Below are 21,691 nucleotides of genomic sequence, written 5' to 3'. Positions count from 1 at the left end.
CTAGACAAACATGTGCCGGTGACTTGCTGGGCTTTTGTTTTTCTTTTTTTCTTTTGAGAAAGGGTCTCTGTACATATCTGTCCTAGAACTGACTACATAGTATAGGCTAGCCTCAAACTCACAGAGATCTGCCTGCCCCTACTTCCTAGTGTTGGGATTAAAGGCACATGCCACCACTCATGGTCTCCTGGGCCTTTATGATCATCTACTTATACTATTTGTAAATGTTTCTCCCATATACATGTATATACATTTCATTTATGTCTCTGTTTCATCATGCAGCAAGCTTAGTAAATGTTAATCAAGTAAGTCATTATTTTTCTTTGTTTGCACTGAAAGGAGGGTTAATTTCTATTTCTGTATAATTCAAGATTTACCACTTCTTTTGGATTGCTTCATAGACTTTAAACCTATGTTGTAAATGAGACACATCCACAATTATCATATCTGTTGACAAACAATTTCTTTTATTGATACAAGATATATTTCTTCATCCTGGTTAATGTTTTTCCCTTCAAATTTTATAACCAGTTCTTATTTTGTTAGCAGTTTTCTAATTTGTAGTTTACATTCAAAATTATTTTCAGAATTATGAAATTTTTGAACCGAAATACATTGAAGTACTTGGCTACTGTTGCAGACTGCATGCTTGCACTCACCACTCACTGTGCCCCCAAGCTTCTATGTAAAAACCCTAACCTTCAATTGGATAGGGTTAGGATGTGGGGCTTTTCTCTATTAATTGGAATTAGATGAAGTCATGATAGCAGAGCCCCTATGATAGGATTAGTATCTTAATTGAAAAGGAGTTTCTTTCTGCAGATTCAAGATGCCATCTGCAAACCAGGAAGCCAGGCCTCACCAGACACAGGTTTTTTGAGTGCCTTGATCATGGACTTCCCCATGTCCAGAACTGTGTTTATTGTTTAAGGCATCCAATCTGTGAGTCAGAGTGTCCTTCATCTGCAGGGAGTATATTCAAAGACACTGGTAAAGTCCTAAAACCATGGAAAGTAGCTAATCCTGTAATTTAATGCCTTGCTTATCATACTTATGACTTTAATGAGCACTGTGGCTGTAACATTTGCATTTTGAGGTACAACAGCAAAATTAGCAGGAAAGTTTTTTTTTCCCCCACAAGCTCATGGACAGAAGATTTTTCTCTTCCTGCTTCCATCACCTTGTATCCTTTCTTCTTTGACAGGGTTTTACTATGTATCCCAGGATGTCCTTGAATTTGTGATTTTCCTGTCTCTGCCTCCTTAGTGCTGGGATTACAGATGTACCACCACACCTGGCTCCAAAGATTCATTCTCAGTTATAGGCTTAGGCAACATCAAGTTATATATTTTTTCTTATTAAGTTCAGACCTTTCACTTTTTCAATGAAAGGATTCTCTAAGGTATATCAAAAACTTTGCATCACAGCTCTTATGCTTCAGGGTCATTACTAAGTAAAAGAAGCATTTGAATACAAACCCTGTGATACAGTGACAGTCAATCCAAAAACCAAGAGGGCTACTGAATCACTAACAGCATGAAAATGCTTGATAAGGAGATTTATAGGATGGAATAAAATCTGATGCTTCTCAGAATGGCACTCAATTTAAAACAGTATTTTTGGAATTTTTTCCATTTAATATTTTCAGAACAGAGTTGACTGAAATTAAAGAAAAAACAGCCTTGGTAAAAGGGAACTACTGTATCCTGTTATAGCATAGACACACCTACTTTCTTGAATTCATCTTTGCATGTTTATCTTTCTCCATTTTTCCTGCCTTGCATTCTCATAGTTAAGACATTCCACTTATCTTGGATGCTGAGGACAGGTCTATACTAGTCAGAACCTCAGCAGAGGAGCCGATACATGGGCCCACACATGTAGCTTGTTTTTTGCGTGTGTGTGTGTGTGTGTGTGTGTGTGTGTGTGTGTGTGTGTGTGTGTGTGTGTTTGTATTCCCCATTTCTGTGGTCCCTGGAGGATGCAGAATGGCCTGACTTGGCCTACACAGAAATGGATGTCTGTGTTATGTAGCCCATGAAGCTGTCCCGTTCTTAGCCATGACAAGACCCCAAGCTTTAATCATGTCTCTGTAAGGGTGACAAGTTCTCAAAGCAGTTATAATCTTCATGTTGATGAAGAGCCCTGGATGGGAGAAAAATCTAAAGTTGCACAGGGAGGTGAGCACTTAAAACACTGGGATGGTGAGTAGAAGAAAGATCCAGCTGGTGAGTGTGTGTCAAATCCTTTGCCATGATGTTTTCTTAAAGGACACTGGCCTCTGGTGGTTTTAACACATGGAAGCCAACTCCTTCAGTGACGGGACATCTTCACAGTTCACTGCCCCATCCTTTGCTTAGGTTTGAGAGTGGGTCTTAGTTCACCTCACCTCCATGATCAGATACATGGCCTTTTCACTTTCCCTCCTGCTCTCTACTCCTTTCCTAATGCATTCTAGACATTTATAGATTAATCCTCATTCAACTCAAGAGTCTCAATGAATGGCCTTGTTACATTTCTGTTCCTCCACACTGAATTAATGATCCTTGTTCTGGTCATTGATGGTACAAAGAAAAGTAATTTCTAAACTTTGAAATAGTATTTAGCAACCTTGCTAAGCTTTCATTTATTTTATTGTAATAATTTATAGATCCTTTGGGTTTCCTCATCTTCAGAGATAAAATTTTATTCCCAGCTACTTTTTTTGATATATGATGGTCTCAGACATGCTAAGTATAAATACCAACAAGGACATGGAGCACAGAGTTTACCTTCACTGAGTCTGGAGTACAAGTTGTTTCCACCTCATATACCTATGCTCATAGTGGGGTTCTCTTCTTGGTCCTCACCAACTGCCCATGGCATGGGTAGTATTTGAGAGTGAACTGGTAAGTAGTTACACTGGAAGTGAGGGAAGGCAAGGTTTAGCAAATGTTTCTGCTAGAAGCAGTTGAGTGGAGAGAAGTGCAAGTGAGTGAACAGAGGAAAAGGGATGGGCCATCAAAATGGATGGACAGTTGGAGTGAAAGAATGATGGATACTCGTAGGTAACAAGGATCTGTGGTGTCAAAATTTATAGTCACAGGACCTTGGGTAATTACAGGCACTATGAGCATAGGTATATGGGATGGAATGGAGGGTAGGGGGTGGAGAATGAGAACATAAGGAAATGGAGAGTCGAGTTAGAACAGGATGGAGTGGGAAAACAGTGAAATAGATACCATGATAGAGGGACACATCATGGGGATAGAGAGAAACCGGGTGTTAGGGAAGATTCTAGGAATCCCCAGGGATGACACCAACTTGGACCACTAGAAACAGTCCCCAATTCTGCCTTTTACTGGCCCCATTTAGCCACACTTGGTTCTTCATTACCCTCCTCTCTTTCCCTCTAACATCAGCACATTTGCATCCTGCAGTTCATCCTCATCCCTTCCTCTTCAGTCTATGACTCTCTTACTTCAATTTGCTTAAATGTAGCTGGAGCAAGTTGCCATCTGTGGCATAGGAAAGTGTACAAGATTCGCAGGAAAAGGTACAAGCTGAGCTCTCACCTTAATGCAGAATAACTTAATTGAGGTGATTTTCTATTGGTAAAATAATCAAATATCTACTTTCAGTTCCCTTGGGCATCTTTTCTGTAGACTGCACCAGGAACAATCTAGTTGACCCTACATTTCCTGTACTTGGAATTGGACATATGTGATTTACAGAACTCAAAAATAAAATGAGGGTGAGGATGGAACAGAGTGTGAGAGCACTTCACATTTGCAAAGCCCCATGTTTGAGCTCCAGCACTGAAATAACATCCCCCCATCCCAACCTGAGCCTACTGCTCACTGCCCCCCTCAGAAATAAAGAATAAAAAAAGATGCTGGAAAGATGGCCCAGTGTTTAAGTGAGCTCTTACAGAGGACCCAAGTTCAGCAAATTTTATACATTAGTGTTTGACTGGGGCTATGGAGTTTGAAAGAAGATTATTGAGAGCAGTGTATTAAACTTTCTAAATGCAATTTAGAAATCAATATCAAAGCAATTTAACGTTTAGGATCTGACTCTAGAAAATAAATATGGACACAAATAGACAAAAATACGCTGGGAGTGACTCTCTGGCCTCATTGAGCACATGCACATGCACACACAGAGTCTTAAACAAGGTGGTCTAGAAAGGTACAGACTCAAGTCTAATTCATCTGTTCTGATGAGTATAAACTCCAATGACCTCTAGGTTGTACATAGCTTGGGTTGCCTAATAATGCTAGACACAGACTCAATGAATAGCCATATTATCAAGAGGGCTACAAATAGAGTAATTCACAGATAAGATCTCTTGTTCTACAGCAAATGTTGTTTTATTGTTCTCATGGGTCTCGATTTCATTTGTGATCTTGGGAAATCCATGTCATTAGCACTTGTGTAATATTTGGAGCTAGTTATTCTGCCTCCCATTGAATTGGTGCTTTATGCTTCTTGTAAAAACAGTGTATGCATATGTAGTCATTTAAATCATTTTAAGATTTGAAAAGATATCAATGAATTTTAATAAAGTAACTTCTCACAAGTGTCACTGTGCACCCTAAATATGAAATATGTTCTAGTTTCAGTTATTTTAGGCTTATGTAATATGGTCCCAGATGACCTTAGAATTACTTTACTTCATGCTTAGAAAAAAATGCCTACATATTTTAGGAATTGGTTGAATATTTGCTCCTGTTTGCCGGTAGTTCAATTTATTTCACTGAAATAATTCAAATTATTTCACTGAAAATAAACTCTACTCAGCTTATATACGTTAAATGTTATAAATTATGTATCTAGAGTTAACTATGGTGGTTCAATTTATTTCACTGAAATAATTCAAATTATTTCACTGAAAATAAACTCTACTCAGCTTATATACGTTAAATGTTATAAATTATGTATCTAGAGTTAACTATTAAAGGAATGAAATATGGTTTTAAAGATTTATTTGTCAAAAAGGTTATATATCCACACTGTACAACTTTCCAAAGCTATGAGAGAATGCACAGGTGTCTTGAGGTTTCATCTCCCTAGTCACGTACTGCCCCCTTCCCTTCTGTAAAATAATGATAATCAGATTCTTACATTCCTTTCCAGAAACAGATTATGCATACAATGAACTCTGTACTTACCATTTCCTCCTTTTTATATACAAATGGTAGCACATTATACTCACTGTGCTGCACCTTGCTTTTCCTATCTAATGATGTAACTTGGAGACTACCCCAAATCATTACAGAAATGATATCCACATTCTTTTTGCTCATTTTTGTCTCGAGTTTGCTGTATGAATATATATATCAGTTTTAGGAAGAAGAATCCAGGTGATGCCATTTGGAAAGCTTCTAATCTTTTTTTTTAAACACTGCATCAACAAATACCTGTTTTGATCATTTTGTACACATATGAGTATATGTATTCCTAGAACTATAAATGTATTTGTGATTTTGATTACTTTTACATGCTTTTCTTTGAATGAGAAGAGTTGCTCCTGGACTTGCTGTTTGCCTGAGGTTCTTGTGGAGGAAGATGCCAGGGCCACATTCTAGACAGATCAGTTTTTCAAACAAATGAGACACCCCTTACCTTCTGTTAGTTCTTTCACACTTTACTTTCCCCAAACCAGTAAACAAGACCAACTATATCCCTTTCTTTGCCCCAGCTTCCCACCTCCAGCTCTTCCTCAAATCTGTCTGATTACTTTCTATAAATATAAGGTCTGTCTGCCTGTTTCTCCTCAGGCCTCACATGGTCTTTGTCATGCACCTTACAGTGTATCTCAACCCTCAGAGGAGAGTCCTTAGCTATGCTGTCTCACTTCTGAAGCCGTGAAATCTCATGCACTAGTGTTTGATTGCCATTTAGACTGACAGCCCTATGGTTGCAGTGGTTTCCAAAGAAATTACACATCTGCTTCTATTTCAACCTGCATTAGGGTGAAAATAGATGAAAAGAAATGCTGACTTTATCCCAGTGATTAGACTAGAATTCAGGTCATTCTTTTCCAACATTAAATCAACACATCTTTCCTTTTGGGTATATGAAAGACACTACTGCTTTGTTCCATATTTTGTAGTGAGTTTTGCCTTGCAGGTGTGGCCTCTTCCATGGGCCTTCTTTCCTGTATGGGTCCTCTGATGTACAATAAGGTTGGATTTCTGGGTAAAGGCTTTGCCACATTCTGCACACTTATAGGGCTTCTCTCCAGTGTGAGTTCTTTGATGTACTGTGAATGTGGATTTTTCCCTGAATGCTTTACCACATTCTGTGCATTCATAGGGCTTTTCTCCTGTGTGTGTTCTCTGATGGATGATGAGCTGTGACTTCTGGCTAAAAGCTTTCCAGCACACAAGGCATTCATAGGGTTTCTCTCCTGTGTGGATCCTCTGATGGATAATGAGTTTTGACTTTTCTCGGAATGCCTTTCCACACTCATTACATTTATAGGGTTTTTCTTCTGTATGAGTTCTTTGATGTATAATGAGATAGGACTTCTGAGAAAACGCCTTTTCACATTCATTACATTCATAGGGCTTCTCTCCAGTGTGGCCTCGCTGATGTAGCATGAGATAGGATTTCTGAGAGAAGGCTTTCTCACATTCATTACACTCAAATGGTTTCTCTCCTGAGTGAGTTCGTTGATGCACACCTAGATTTGACTTTTGAGTGAAAGTTTTCCCACACACATCACATTCATAGGGCTTCTCACCAGTATGAGTTCTTTGGTGCACAATGAGGGTTGACTTCTCATTGAAAGACTTCCCACATTCAGTACATTTATGAGGTTTCTCTCCAGTGTGAGTTCTCTGATGTATAACGAGGGTTGACTTATCACTGAATGTTTTCTTACACTCATTACATTCATGAGGCTTCTTTCCTGTGTGAGTACTATGGTGTATAATTAGGTCAAGTTTCTGGATGAAAGATTCCCCACACTTGGTACACTCATAGGTTTTCTCTCCTGTGTGGGTTTTTTTATGGACAATGAGGTTTGACTTCTGAGTGAAGGCTTTCCCACATTCATTACATTCATAAGGTTTCTCTCCTGTATGTGTTCTATAATGTATGATGACAGTTGACTTTTCTCTGAAGGCTTTGCCACATTCTGGACATGCAAAGGGTCTTTCTCCTGTATGAGTTCTGAGGTGTATAATGAGCTGGGACTTTTGGCTAAAAGCTTTCCCACATTCAGTACACTCAAATGGTTTCTCTCCTGTATGAGTTCTCCAATGTACAATGAGGTGTGACTTTTTGCTGAAGGTTTTCTGACATGCAGTACATTCAAAAGGCTTCTCTCCATTTTTAATTCTCTGATGAAGGCTAAGACCTTTCTTTCGCCTGAGGGTTTTGTCATATTCTTTATATCCACAGGGTTTCACTATGAAATTAGGTTTTTCATATTCTGTATGGAAGAATAACTTTGCACACCCAGTATCATGTTTATTTTCTGTAGAGCTTCTACTAAGCAAGCTTAAATTGTCCACCATATTATTTCCAAATGATTCAAATTTGTGAGATCTTTGCATTGGGACAACAAGGCTTGTGCTCAGATGAAATGTGTTTTCAAATTCAGCATAGTTCTGGTCACTCTTGGTAATTATTTTGTCATCAGGGAATCCAAATTGCATCAACAGATACTTATCTTGGTTATCCTGATGTTGCCTCTCAAACTGTTCATTAATTTGGCAGACTTCTAAAAAAAAGCACAGTAAATCATGTGTATACTTGTCATTATGGGGAGTAGGCCTTTTTTCAGAAATGCCATGACCTCAACTGTTACTGCCATACAGCTACTGACCACCTGAGATGCAGATCTAGCAGATCCAAGGTTGGGCTTGGCTCCCTCTAAGGGCATCTTATAAGAGCTTTCCCTGTGATCCAGATGAAACTATCACATCATTTTATCAGAGTCCCAAGGGAGAGACAGAAGACCTTTTAGTAAATTCTCATGTACTGTCTTTTTTTTTGATCAAGAAAAACTTCCCATAACATCTCTCACCCTTAATTTTCTTAGTTATATGAACTTTTTTGGGTAGGGTTTCTCTATGTAGACCTGGGGGTCCTGGAACTCACTATGTAGACTTAGACTAACCCCGAACTCATAGAGATCCACCTGCCTCAGCCTCCTGAGTGCTGGAGTTAAAGGCATGTGCCAATACAGCTGGCATAATTATATGAACTTCTGGCTACACCTAACATATATTACTTCCACCTAGGGAAAATGTAGCATTGTACTTCCTAAACTTAATATTAATAATTCTGATCCCTATGACAGAAAATCTAGAATAATGAGCTCAACAAAACAAAACTATTCTCAATTGGAGCTCACAAGTATGATCTCCCTCAACACATACACAGTTTTTCAACACCACTGTCTCTGCTAGTGACCACTCTACTTCACTTAAAATCTGTGCATACTTTAACTCTATGACTTGTGATGTTTCCTTATATTACCCTCCTGTCTTCTATATTTTGCTATATTCAGAATCTAGATAACTTTTAAGAGGCAGTTTTATCATTTTACAAAAGTTTACTTTGTCCTTCCTATATATTTTAAATTTTGATTAATATCTAATATATTTAATAATCTCTACCACTCATTTAACAGTTAAATTGCAACTCTGCCTTTAATTTAATATTTTATAATCTATAAAATATTTCACATTTTAACATCTCTGAATCCAAACATACCTTAAAAATCAATGCTAACAACATGCCATAACTTAATTAGTGGCAATATTTATTTCTTAGTGGCACATCTTAAAATCAATAGTATCCTAAATTCAACAAAATTTAGCAGATATTTTTTGCAATATACATAAATTATGTTTCACAGTTTACTTAAAATTTTTAGACTTATTTATTTTATATGTATAAGTGTTTTGCCTACATGTATGTGTACAATGTGTGTGCCTTCTGCCCACAGAGGTCAGAAGAAGGAGTCGGATCTCCTGGAACTGGAGTTATTGATGGTTTGAATCACCATGTGAGTACCAGGAACTGAACCCAGGTCCTGTGAAAGAACAACACAAGTGCTCTTAAGCACTGAGCTACATCTCCAGCCTCTGTAATTTCTAAGATGGTATATGAAAACCTTCAAGCATGGAGAAATGTTGAAACAAGTAGAGTACAACTATTATTTAAGTTTCTTAGATTTTATAGTACTAGGATTTACTACAGTAGCAATGAATTTTAAAATAGGTCGCATGGTTGTAGTTTCCCTCCCTGTGATTTCCTTTCTCTAAATAGAAGAGCACAAGTTCTTAGCAAGTGAAAGACACTGAATCACAGGAAGGGGTCTCACAAGTTGCATTTAGAAGGAGTCAAACTACATCTAGGATCTGCTAAATCTTAACCTCCTTAGGTGATCATAAGTAGTATGCTCCTGTGGTTTAGGTCATGTGGAATATTTGGATCAGGAGTGAATTCTGACTCAGCTTTTTACTTGATCTAATCTATTTGTATAATTTTCCCACCTATAAAACAGTGCTCACCAAAATGGATATTTAGGGGAATTAAATACTTACAATAGAGCTTATATGGCAATAATGAAATAATTAAAATGTTTACTGAACCAAACTTCTACTGATATTATGAGTTACATATAGCCACACTATATTATCATAAAAGAAATAACGAGTTCATATACACACACAAGTATGTATTTGATGTGTTCTCAAAAACTAAGTGAAAAGGGGCAAATTAAACTGTGCATAGGGGCAAGGTGCAATGGTGCACATCTTTATCTCAGTACTTGGAAGGCATATGCAGGAGATTTCTGAGTTCGAAGCCAGCCTGGTCTACACAATGAATCCCAGGCCAGCCAGGGTTAAACAATTGGACCCTGTCTTAAAAACCACACCACACCAAACCAAAAAACACCCTGTATACTGTAGGGTATAATTATAAGGAATAGATAAATGTTTAAGTATATCCATATAGGGTCATTGTTGTAAGAAAACAATGTGAAGATAAACTAAATTCCACTAAAGGTTACCTGTGAGGAACAGAAGAGAGTATGGTAGAAAGGGAAAGAATTGGACTGCTCTTTTTAAAATTTACATTTATTTATGTATGTATGTATGTATGTATGTATGTATGTATGTATGTATGTATGTTAGGGGGCACAGATGCCACAGCATATATGCAGTGGCCTGAGGACAACTTGCAGAAGTCAGTTCTTTCTTGCCCTCTTCCCTGTTGGTTTCAGGAATTGAATTGAGGTAATCAGACTTGGCACCAAACATTTTATCCACTGAGCCATTTCCCCAGCCCTGAGCTGCTGCTCTTAATAATCTTGTTTCCTAGATTTCACTTCAGAACCACATAAACATTTTTGTAATATTTTATATAACCATCAGTAAAAATGAATAATGGTAGATACTTTGTCATTTCTATTTTCTAGTAAGAAGTCTGAGTTCTCAGAGGTACCAACATCATTACCTCAATCACTTCAATGCACCACATGTACATAACAGATGAAAAATTAATCAAAAGAATTAGGGCTAGTGAGATGATTCAGCAGGCAAAGATATTTATGACCTTAATTTAATTCTAGGGACCTACTGGATATAACAAGGGAACCCACTCTTGTAAATTTTCTTCTGACCTTCACACAAACGCTATTACATGCATATGTGTCTAACACACACACACACACACACACACACACACACACACACACACACACACACAAATGTACCAAAAATAAAATTCTAGAATTTGATTTAGAAGTATCAATTTGAAGACATGAGGATTTTTTCTTTAAAGAATTTTAAACATACTCTCTAACCTTTAGGAATGAAACTGTCTAAAAGTGACTTTATATGATTCAAGTTGTGGCATCTTTTGTAATAGCCTCAAATAATATAAAACGTCTTGGGGTAACTCTAACCAAGCAAGTGAAAGTAATAAAAATGTTAAGAAATCGAAGAAGATATCAGAAGATGGAAATATCTCCAATGCTCATGGACCATTAAGATTAACATAGTAAAATGGGCATCCTACCAAAAGCAATCTACAGATTCAATCCAATCCCCATCAAAATGCCAACACAATTCTTTACAGATTTTAAAAGAATAACCTTCTGCTTCATACAGAAACACAAAAACACCCAGGATAGGGCCTGGTATGATGGTCCACATCTTTACAGGCAATCTCTGTGTTTGAGGCCAGATTGGTTTACAAAGAGAGTTCTAAGGCAACCAGGGCTATTACACAGAGAACAGTTTTCCTGCAGCTTGGAAAAAAAAGTAGCATGCATTTTTATAGAGACCTCCCAGAAGCTTTTTTTTTTTTTTTTTTTAGCTCTGGACACTATTCTGTCTGGTTTCTAGATTCTGGTTTGGGAGTATCCTACTGGGGATGAAGGGGATCTAATGAGATCCCAAAATCCTTTGTCTAAGGCACAGGGAGATGCCCCATGGCCCTCTGGTTATTCTGGTTAACTGGACTAGAGCCACCAGTGTGGTGATATATTGTGTACCCTAATAAAATTTGTCTGAAGATCAGAGAACAGAACAAGCCACTAGATTAAACACAGAGGCTAGGCAGTGGTGGCACACATCTTTAATTTTAGCACTTGGGAGGCAGAGATCCATCTGGATCTCTGTGAGCTCAAAGCCACCCTGGACTACATGAGATTGACTCAGTCTAGGAGTGAAAACAGAGCAAGGCAGTGGTGACACATACCTTTTGGTATTTGGCATTGGTATTCCTCAGTATTGGGAAGCACACATGCCTTTAATCCCAGGAAGTGATGGCTGCGTAGAGAAAGGTGTATAAAGCATGAGGAGACAGGAACTAAAGCCTTTTTGGCTGAGGAAGTTCACTCGGTTAGAGGCCTATTGGCTGAGCTCTTTCAGTCTGAGGAGTTGATGAGGTAAGAGGTGGTGGCTGTGGCTTGCTCTGCTTCTCTGTTCTTTCAGCTTTCACCCCAATATCTGGCACATGGGTTTTTTATTATAAGACCATTTAAGATTCAAACAAAATACAACAGTTGCTTTCTGACCTGCCTTGGATCTCTGATTTCATGTCCTGATGACACTGGGGACTGAGTCAAACTTGCGGTGGCCCAGTACCTTGGCGCTGTCAGCTGGGTTCCAAAGCCGAAGCTGTATAACAAAGCCTTACAGGACATTGAGGGCCAAACTTAGAGTTTGGAAAAGCCCAATGTGGGGACATCAGGCAGTCCAGAGGTTGTGTAAGGAGGCAACTAAAACAGCCTCTTATCATTTAAATTCTCTTTGTTCAGACTGGTAAAACTTCTGTGTGACAGCAATTGCTACTGTCTGCTTTGTTGTTTATGTCTTGTCTTATGAGTCTGATCTGTCTTTGTGTATTACCACTTGGGATGGGTGATGTGGAGCTTCGTGGCCAACTTAAAGGGTTTCCGCTAACCAAAGGTAGGATAGTTTGACTCATAAGAATACCAAGGCAATTGCTTATGACAAAAATGTTTTGCCTGTCATGGTGAGTCATACCTGCAATCTCAGTACTGTTGGGGCTGAGGCAGGAGATTATAAGTTTGAAGCTAGCCTGGGCAAAACATTGAGTACCTGCCCCCAAAAAAGGACTTAAGAATGCTTATATCTGTAAAGCTATAAATGCTACACAGAAAAGGATATAAATTGACACAGCTACACAATTCTTAGGTATTTACCCAAAGAATTCCAAATCAACATATCACAGATATCACAGAGATCTGTGGAATATTCCTTTATACTGTATGAATATATGTCACTGTGACTGGTTTAATAAAAAAGCTGACTGGCCTATAGCTAGGCAGGATAAGGTTAGGTGGGAGAATCAGACTAAGAGAATGCTGGGAAGAAGAAGAGGAAGGGAAGAGTATCGGGAGTCACATGGAGATGCAGAAGAAGTAGGAGATGAACTTGCCATATTGAGAAAAGATACTGAGTCATGTGGCAGAGCATAGATAAGAAATATAGGTTAATTTAAGTTATAAGAGCTAGTTAGTGATAAACTGAGCTATTGACCAAGAATTTATAATTAATAATAGTCTCTGTGTGGTTATTTGGGAACTGACTATTGGGACAGAAAAATTCCACCTACAGAGATCCTTGCACATCAATGTCTAGTGTAGCACTACTCACTATAGTTAAATTAAGTTTTAATTTAAATTAATAGTTAAATTAAGGAAAACCTATCTTGTCCAACAGAGAATTGGGTAAAGAAAATAATGCTACATATGCACAATAGATTTTTTTCAGTTATAAACAATGGAATCATGTTATTTGCAGGAAAAATGGATGCAACTAGAGATAATCATATTAAGTGAATTAAGCCAGTCTCTAAAATATAAGCATCTTCTTTCATTTGTGGTTCCTAGATTTTTGTGTATATACATAAAACCATATGTGTGTACACACACACACACACACACACACACAATGTGAAAGTAGATATAAAACTGTCTAGGGGAACAAGTGACATAATGGGAGATGAATGGGTAAGAGAAGGGAAAGTGGACTGGTTTGAAAATGAGCTGGCTAGCTTTATGTCAACTTGACACAAGCAATAGTTATCTGAGAGGTGAGAACCTTGATTGAGAAAATGGCTCCATTAGATCATGCTGCTGGCAAGCCTGTAGAACATTTTTAATAAAGTGATTTTAATTTTAATTAGTTATTAATGTTAGAAGTCTCAGCTCATTGTGGTGGTATTATCACCTGGATAGGTGATCCCGGGTTCTGTAAGAAATCAGACTGAGCAAGCTATGGGGACTGAGCGAGTATGCAGTACACCTCTATGGCCTCTGCTTCAGTTCTTGCCTCCAGGTTCCTGCCCTGTTTGAGTTCATGCCTTGACTTCTTCCACTGATGAACAGTGATGTGTAAGTATAAGCCAAATAAACCTTTCTCTCCCCAATTTGCTTTTGTCATGAAGTTTTATCACAGCAACAGTAACTCTAAGATAGAAGGGAAATATGCTTAATATACAATATATACTTGCATGAAAATTTTAATTAAAATTTTAATTAAAAAATTGGTCACCTTCAGATGTTGCTAAAACCATTTTTAAAATTACTGATTTTTTTTTGCTAGGCAATGGTGGTACATGCTTTTAATCCCAGCACTCAGGAGGCAGAGACAGGCAAATGTCTGAGTTTGAGGCCAGCCTGGTCTACAGAGAGAGTTCCAGGATGGCCAGGGCTACACAGATAAAACCTACCTTGGGAAAAAATATTATTATTGTTTTTAAAAATTATTTATTTTTGTGTTTATGTGTTCATATGTGGGTATGTGCACATGAGTGTGAGTGCACACAGAAACAAAAAGAGGGTTTTGGACCCACTGAAGCTGGAGTTATAGGTGTTTGTAAATCTACTGACATGAGTGTTAGGAACCAAACTCAAGTCTTCTGGAAGAGTAGCAAGTGGTATTAACTGCTGATCCATCTCTTCAGCCCAACTAAAAATTATTTTGAATAATGATAAACAAAACCTCAATCACTTTTCGTCTCTTTTCTATAGAATATGTAACTCCTAGTAACCAAATAATAATTGAGAGACAATTTCTCCCACTCTTTTTTTGAGACAGGGTCTCATTATGTAGACTAGGCTGGTCTAGAACTCACAAGAGATCTTCCTGTCTGTGCCTCCTGAGTGCTGGGATTAAAGGCATGTGCCACCATGCCAGACATTCACAATTTGTTTTCATAGAAGTAGTCTAGCTAGATAATGAATGAATAACAGAATTAAAATCTCATCATTGGATCATGGGAGTCCTACGAATGGCCATATCCTCAAAGAAGAGTGACTCTCCCTCTTCCAGCCAATAGTTCATTGGTAAGGGGTGAGGTTTGGTAATAATCTCCCCTCTGCTGCAATTTGGGCTGGCTTGATCTTGTGATGTTTTTCCACATCCATGAACATATGGACAGCACTAACTGGACATATTTGTAAGAAAAAAAAGACATGAAATTGTGAGGAAGATCTATTGAGGGGACTATGGGAGGAACAGGAGGTGGGAAATGGTAGGGTAAGTGTGATCATACTTCATTGTATGCATGTATGAAATTTTCAAGAATAAACAATTAAAAACTCACCATTTTGCAGCTATTAGTGAATTAACTTGCCTAATCAAGCAATTACCAGCAAATAATAGCATAAAACAGAGACAACTGTGCATAACAAACCTCTTGATGGAAATACTTAGGAAGGAAAAAGAGAGGAAAGCCCGTCCTAAATCTGATCTACCTTACAAGAAAAACAGGACAGAGGGCTACATTAAGATACTACCTGGAAAGCTCCAAACTGAAATCTCCCCATCTTCTGGCTCTGGTTCTTTTACCTCCAGCTTGATAATGAGATCTGGTTTAGTAACCTGCTGTTCTGAAGATGATAAATGATAGATACCTCCTTGGTCTTTGGAGCCTGAAACAGAAGTTGCAGTTTGTGATCAGCACAGGGGATCTATCACTTGACACAAACAATTTAACCAGTATTTTGTGTTTCCTTTAATGAAAGAAAAATATGAAATCAATCAAGCCAAGGCCCTCCCCATACTGGATACAATAACCATTAAAAATTATTTGAGGAAGCCATCTTACCCACAGAAACAAGGTTGCTGTAGGTCTCAAGCATCACATCTCTGTACAGGGTCCTCTGTGGAGGGTTCAGGTATTGCCATTCCTCCTGGGTGAAATCCACAGCTACATCCTCAAATGTCACTAGTTCCTGTAACAGAAAGCTTCTTTTACTCTAAAATGCTGACCACTGAGTGGTAAGGATATATGAGGAAACTTCTAATTGTGCTCCCAGTTCATCAAGATGTCTTCTTCACAACACACTAATAGCCTACTTTGAAGGAGAATCACAAATCATGAAAGAAAACAATTGCATTAAGTGATAAAATATTTAAAATGATATGATATTATCATAAGGACAGGTATCTAGGAGAAAAACAGAATCTAAGTATGTATAGGGGCTACAGAGATGGCTCAATGGTTAAGAGTGCTTGTTGCTCTTCCAGAAGACTGAAGTTTGGTTCTTAGCACATACATTAAGTGGCTCCCAACAGCCTATAACTCTAGCTATGCCCTCTTGTGGCCTCCATGGGTACCTTCACATACATGGCACACACAGACATACTCATGTCTTATATTTTAAGTATAAGAGTGAAAAGGCAAGCCATATTCAGGTAAGTGAAAATTTAAGCCACAATGAGACATCACTATGTGTCTGCCAGAAAAGTTAAAATTACGCCAACTAATATACTATAATACGTGTGTGTTGGTTAGGTTTTGCCAACTAGATACAAACTAGAGTCACCTAGGGAAAGGAACCTCAATTGAATAATTACATCCATCAGATTTGACCTACAGGTATATCTGTGGTACATTTTCTTAATTGTTAATTGATGTGGGAGGGCCCAGTCCACTGTGGCAGCAACATCCTTAGGCAGGTGGGCCTGGGTGTATGAGAAAGATAGCTGAGCAAGGCAGGAAGAGCAAGCTTCATATGAGGAGCACTCTTCCCATAGTCTCTGCTTCAGTTCCTCCCTCCACTTTCCTGAAAATTATCCCAACAAGTGATTCTAAAATAACTGCAGCATAAAAAAATACATCTCAAAATGCATCACTGACTTAAATGTAGTATCTAAACCCATAGTATTTGTAGGGGAAAAGTATGGGATAAAGTCCCTTATATCCTGATGAACCAAGTAACACAAAAATTTCTGATACTCACTCTTAAAGATAATGAAAAGACAAGTCACAGAATAGAAGTAAATATTACAGATCAAATATCTGATAACATAAAAAGTACTATTAGACTATTGGAGAGTATAAAACTCAAATAAGAACTATCTGAAAATATAAAAACAACTATTAAAACAAAAAAGGGGAATATATCACCAAACAAGACATATAAATGGCAAATAAATATATAAAAAATGTTCATCATCATTAGTCATCAGGGAACTGCAAATTAAAACCACAATGAATGAGATACCATCACACATCTGTGAGAATAGGAGACCTCACAATAAAGTAGTGTAGATACGGAGCAGCTCTGTTGTCACAGACATGAAGGCAGAAAGAGCACAGGCCTTTGGAAACAGTTTTCCAAGTGTTTGTGAAGTTAGGAATATTATTGAACAACCCAGTAATAATGTTCCTAGGTGTATTTATCCCAGGGAAATGAAAGTCACACAGCCTCCAAAAGCTTACAAATGAACATTTATTTTTTTTATTCACCCAAACATGAAATAACCTAAGCACTTTTCGTCAGCAAATGAACAAACTTGAATCCACATAATGCCATACTATTCAATAATAAAAATGAAGGAATTAATGACATAGATGATAATACCTATAGTAAATGTACTGTGCTAAATGAAAGAAGCCAAGCTCAAGCAGCTATCTGTTGTATAGTTCTACTTATGTAACTAATGGGAAAGTTAAAAACTGCAGAGACAGAAAATATACCAGGAGTTAGAGGACCAGGTGCAGCAGGGGCTGACTACAAAGGGAGTAACAGAACTCTTGCCTCCACTGTGGTGGTGGTTTACAGCTATGGGTTAACATAACTATACACTAAAAAGATCCATTTTCCTGTAGGTAAATGATATCTTAGCTTCTTACAATTAAAAATAAGGAGCTTTCAAGTAGTCTAAAATAAATACATTTGTATAAATCCAAATCTTTCCACATAGGGGCTTGGGATGCAGCTCTTTAGCAGAGCACCTGTCTAGTACATACAAAGGCTTGGGCTGAATCTTCAGCATTTGGAAAAAACCCAACTTACCAAAAATCCCTCAAATCTCTCCATAAACTTCCTAATAAACTTTACTGCTCAACACAGCACATAGGACGACTCATAACCAATACTTTCAGTATAATGTATAATACAAATTAGAGAGTACTGTAGAATGCTCTAATCACCTACAAACCCAAAACTAACAAACAAACAAAAAACAAACATCTATCCCAGTTGTTTTTCAAACTCTTGCCATGAATGTTCAGAAATACAAGAGGGGTCTGAAAAGCCAGAGCAGAATGGGTAAAATGATCATGTTTAGAAAGATGCCCAGTGCCTTGCCATCTATGTGCATAAAAGTACCGAAAGACTGATCTGCTATATCAAAGAACTGCTAGCTGTAGGAAAAATATGCAGAACCCAAGGTGACAATGAAAAGCATTACTTCTGAAGGTAAAAATGTAAACAAAGGAATGAAGAAGCATTTGAAGATGTGGTAGTGGCAGGAAAAAAACAAGGGGGAAATTAAGGTCATGCATGCTATGGTTCAAATAAAAATGTAACCCACAATGCTTTTGTTCCTTAGCTGGTGGCACTGTTTTAGGAGGTTGTGGAGCCTTTAGGAAATGGTATTTGTGGAAGGTTATTAGAAGGTAGGGCTCTGAAGGTTAATATCTGCTTCCAGTTCTGGTGCTGGCCTGTGTTCTCCACCCCCTGCTCTGGCTGCCTCTAGCACACACCCATATCGCAAATAAACTCCACTGTGGACTTTGACACTCTGAAACTATGACCCAGAACAAAGCCTTATATATTAAGCTGCTTTTGCCAGGTATTTTGTCACAGCAACAAGAAAAATAATGAATGCAATGTGAGAGGAAGAAAGGGATAAAACAAAACTAAGTTAGTATATACAAAATCCCTCTCAGTAGTACCCAAAGCAAAAGTCATTCACTGAAGCTACTGCATTGGACTTCTCTGTCAGGTTTTGAACTAAACATTATGGAGACCACTTGAATCCTAGGATCTCCTTACAAATCAACAAAAACAGTGGCTATCCACTCAAAACTTTCTTAAGAACAATGGAAAATAAGACAATATTTTGTGACCAAGCTAGGGATATAGCTCAGTAGTTGAAACCTAAGTTCAATCCCCAGCACTGAACCTCTCTAAAAACATTCCAGGTGACAAAAAATTCACCCCACAATGATGACATCAAAACAAAAAAGTAGGTAACTCTAAGATCTCATTCTCACAGAAACAAACAAACAAACAAAAACAAACAAGAGGACAGTTAAAGGCTCAGCAGGTAAAGGCCCTTACAACCAAGACTAACAGTATGAGTTCCATCCCAGGACCCACTCATATGGTGGAAGAAGGTGGAAGAAGAGAGCTGACTCCCATAAGTTGTCCTCGTACCTCCATGCCTGGGTAGGGGGTGGTTCTCTCTCTCTCTCTCTCTCTCTCTCTCTCTCTCTCTCTCTCTCTCTCTCTATCTCTCTCTCTCTCTCTCTCTCTCTGAATAAATAAATAAATGCATTAAATTTTTAAAAATAAGAAGAGACCAAACCAAATATAACCCTGGCAAAAGTGACAGGTTTGCAGCAACCACACAAAGATGGTACAAAGAAAAAAGCAACACAAAGGCTTGGGAAAGCTTTACAGCATAGTTTGCTCACCTTTGTCCTTGTTCTACCCCTATTGATGACTACTAGTAGTAGTAGCCTGTGCTTACCAAGTCCCAGGTGTTAGAGGGAGCAGAGAAGACATTATTAATAAATGTGTCCATTCCTAACCTATTTAGGGGCTACCAGAAGAATTGGTGCCAGGTGGTTGTCTCTGTTTTGCCTAACTTTGATTCAGAGTAGAAAAGTAGTGGGCAATACTCTAAAAGACTACAGGGTAGGGTAGGGAGATGGTTAAGTGGGTAAGGTGCTTGAATCTCTAGAACCCAAGTGAAAAAGTAGTGCGTGTCAGCAGGTAAGATTCCTGAGGCAAGGCCGCTCTACCACCCCTGCCACCCATTGGACCCTGTAACCTACAAATCCCACTCCACCCCCTAAATCCATGGAACCCATTATCCTCCCCTCCACTCCCACCAACCATCCCCTGTGGCATCAGCAACCCCTGGAGGCACAGATACCACCTGCACTGATTGGAGGAAGAATCAACACCTGTACCTAGAGTTACCCCAATTCAGATGGGTAGACAACAGTGTAAGAATACATTCAACAACATAAAGAACAATATGGCACGACTAGAACCTGGTGGTTCTACAACAGCAAGATCTGAACATCCCAATGCAGATGAAGCAGAAGAAAACAACCTTAAAAATAACTTTATGAAGATGATAAAGGCCCTTAGAGAGAAAATGAAAAAATTCCCTTAAAGAAATGGAGGAAAAGACAAACAAAAATTGGAAGAAATCAATAAATCCCTTAAAGAAAGGCAAGAACTCAAGAAAAAATAATCAAACAGGTGAAGGAAACAGTTTAAGACTTGAAAATTAAAATAGAGGCAATAAAGAAAACACAAACTGAGGTAGATCTGGAAAAGGAAAGTCTGGGTAAATGAACAGGAACTACAGATGCAAGGATAACCAACAGGATACAAGAGATGGAAGAGAGAATTACAGGCATTGAAGATACAATAGCAGAAATAGATTCGTAAGTCAAAGAAAATGTTAAATCCAACAAATTCTTAACACAAAACATCCAGGAAACCTGGGACACCATGAAAAGACCAAACCTAAGGGATAGAAGGAGAAGAATTCCAGCTCAAAGGAAAGAAAATACATTCAACAAAATCATAGAAGAAAACTTTCCCAACCTAAAAAAGAACATGCCTATGAAGGTACAAGAAGCTTACAAAACACCAAATAGACTGGACCAAAAAAAAAAGTCCTCTTGACATATAATAATCAAAACACTAAACATACAGAATAAAGAAAGAATATTAAGAGCTGCAAAGAGAAAAGGCCAAGTAATATATAAAGGCAGACCTATCAGAATTATACTCAACTTCTCAAAGGAGAGTCTGAAAGCCAGAAGGTCATGGACAGACGTTTTGCAGACAATAATCATAGACAGAGAAAACAAGATATTCTATGACAAAAACCAGATTTAAACAATACATATCCACAAATCCAGCCCTACAGAAAGTACTAGAAGAAAAACTCTAACCCGAAGAAGTTAGCTGCACCCACAAAAACACAGGCAATAGATAATCTCACACCAGCAAATCCCAAAGAAGGGAAACACACACACACACACACACACACACACACACACACACACACACACACACACACTATCACCACCACCACCACCCAAACAAAAAAAATAACAGGAATTAACCATCACTGGTCATTAATATCTCTTAATATCAGTGGACTCAACTTGCCTATAAAAAGACACAGGCTAACAGAATGGGTATGAAAATAGGATCCATCCTTCTGTTGCACCCAACTTCAAAGACAGATATCACCTCAGAGTAAAGGGTTGGGAAAAGATTTTCCAATCAAATGGACCTAAGAAGCAAGCTGGTGTAGCTATACTAATATCTAACAAAATAGACGTCAAACTGAAATTAATCAAAAGATGGAGAAGGACATTTCATATTCATCACAGGAAAATAAACCAAATGAAGTCTCAATTCTGAACATTTATGCTCCAAATACAAAGGCACCCACATATGTAAAAGAAACATATGTGGTTTCTAAAGCTTAAATCGCACATCAAACCCCACACACTAATAGTGGAAGACTTCAACACTCCACTCTCACCAATGGACAGGTCAGCCAGACAGAAACTTAACAGAGAAATAAGGGTACTAACAGACATTGTGACTCAAATGGACTTAATAGACATCTACAGAACATTCCACCCAAACACAAAAGAATATATTGCCGGGTGGTGGTGGTGCATGCCTTTAATCCCAGCACTCGGCCAA

At 38.1% G+C, this 21,691-nt stretch overlaps 1 protein-coding gene across 1 annotated transcript in view; it reads right to left on the bottom strand.

Annotated features, from left to right (window-relative positions):
• Positions 1-4,950: 4,950 nt before the first annotated feature.
• Znf182 (zinc finger protein 182) overlaps positions 4,951-21,691 on the bottom strand; it is a 51,597-nt gene continuing 34,856 nt past the window's right edge. Inside the window, exons 2-4 of the mRNA XM_059250371.1 lie at positions 15,595-15,721; positions 15,284-15,418; positions 4,951-7,714 (exon numbers count right to left, since the gene is read on the bottom strand). Of these exons, the coding sequence (XP_059106354.1) occupies positions 6,072-7,714; positions 15,284-15,418; positions 15,595-15,721 (1,905 nt within the window). The 3' untranslated portion in view covers positions 4,951-6,071. The remainder of the gene's footprint in view (positions 7,715-15,283; positions 15,419-15,594; positions 15,722-21,691) is intronic.

Source organism: Peromyscus eremicus, chromosome X (genome assembly GCF_949786415.1).
Source record: "Peromyscus eremicus chromosome X, PerEre_H2_v1, whole genome shotgun sequence".
Taxonomy (NCBI): domain Eukaryota; kingdom Metazoa; phylum Chordata; class Mammalia; order Rodentia; family Cricetidae; genus Peromyscus; species Peromyscus eremicus.
This window is presented reverse-complemented; position numbering and strand designations above follow the sequence as displayed.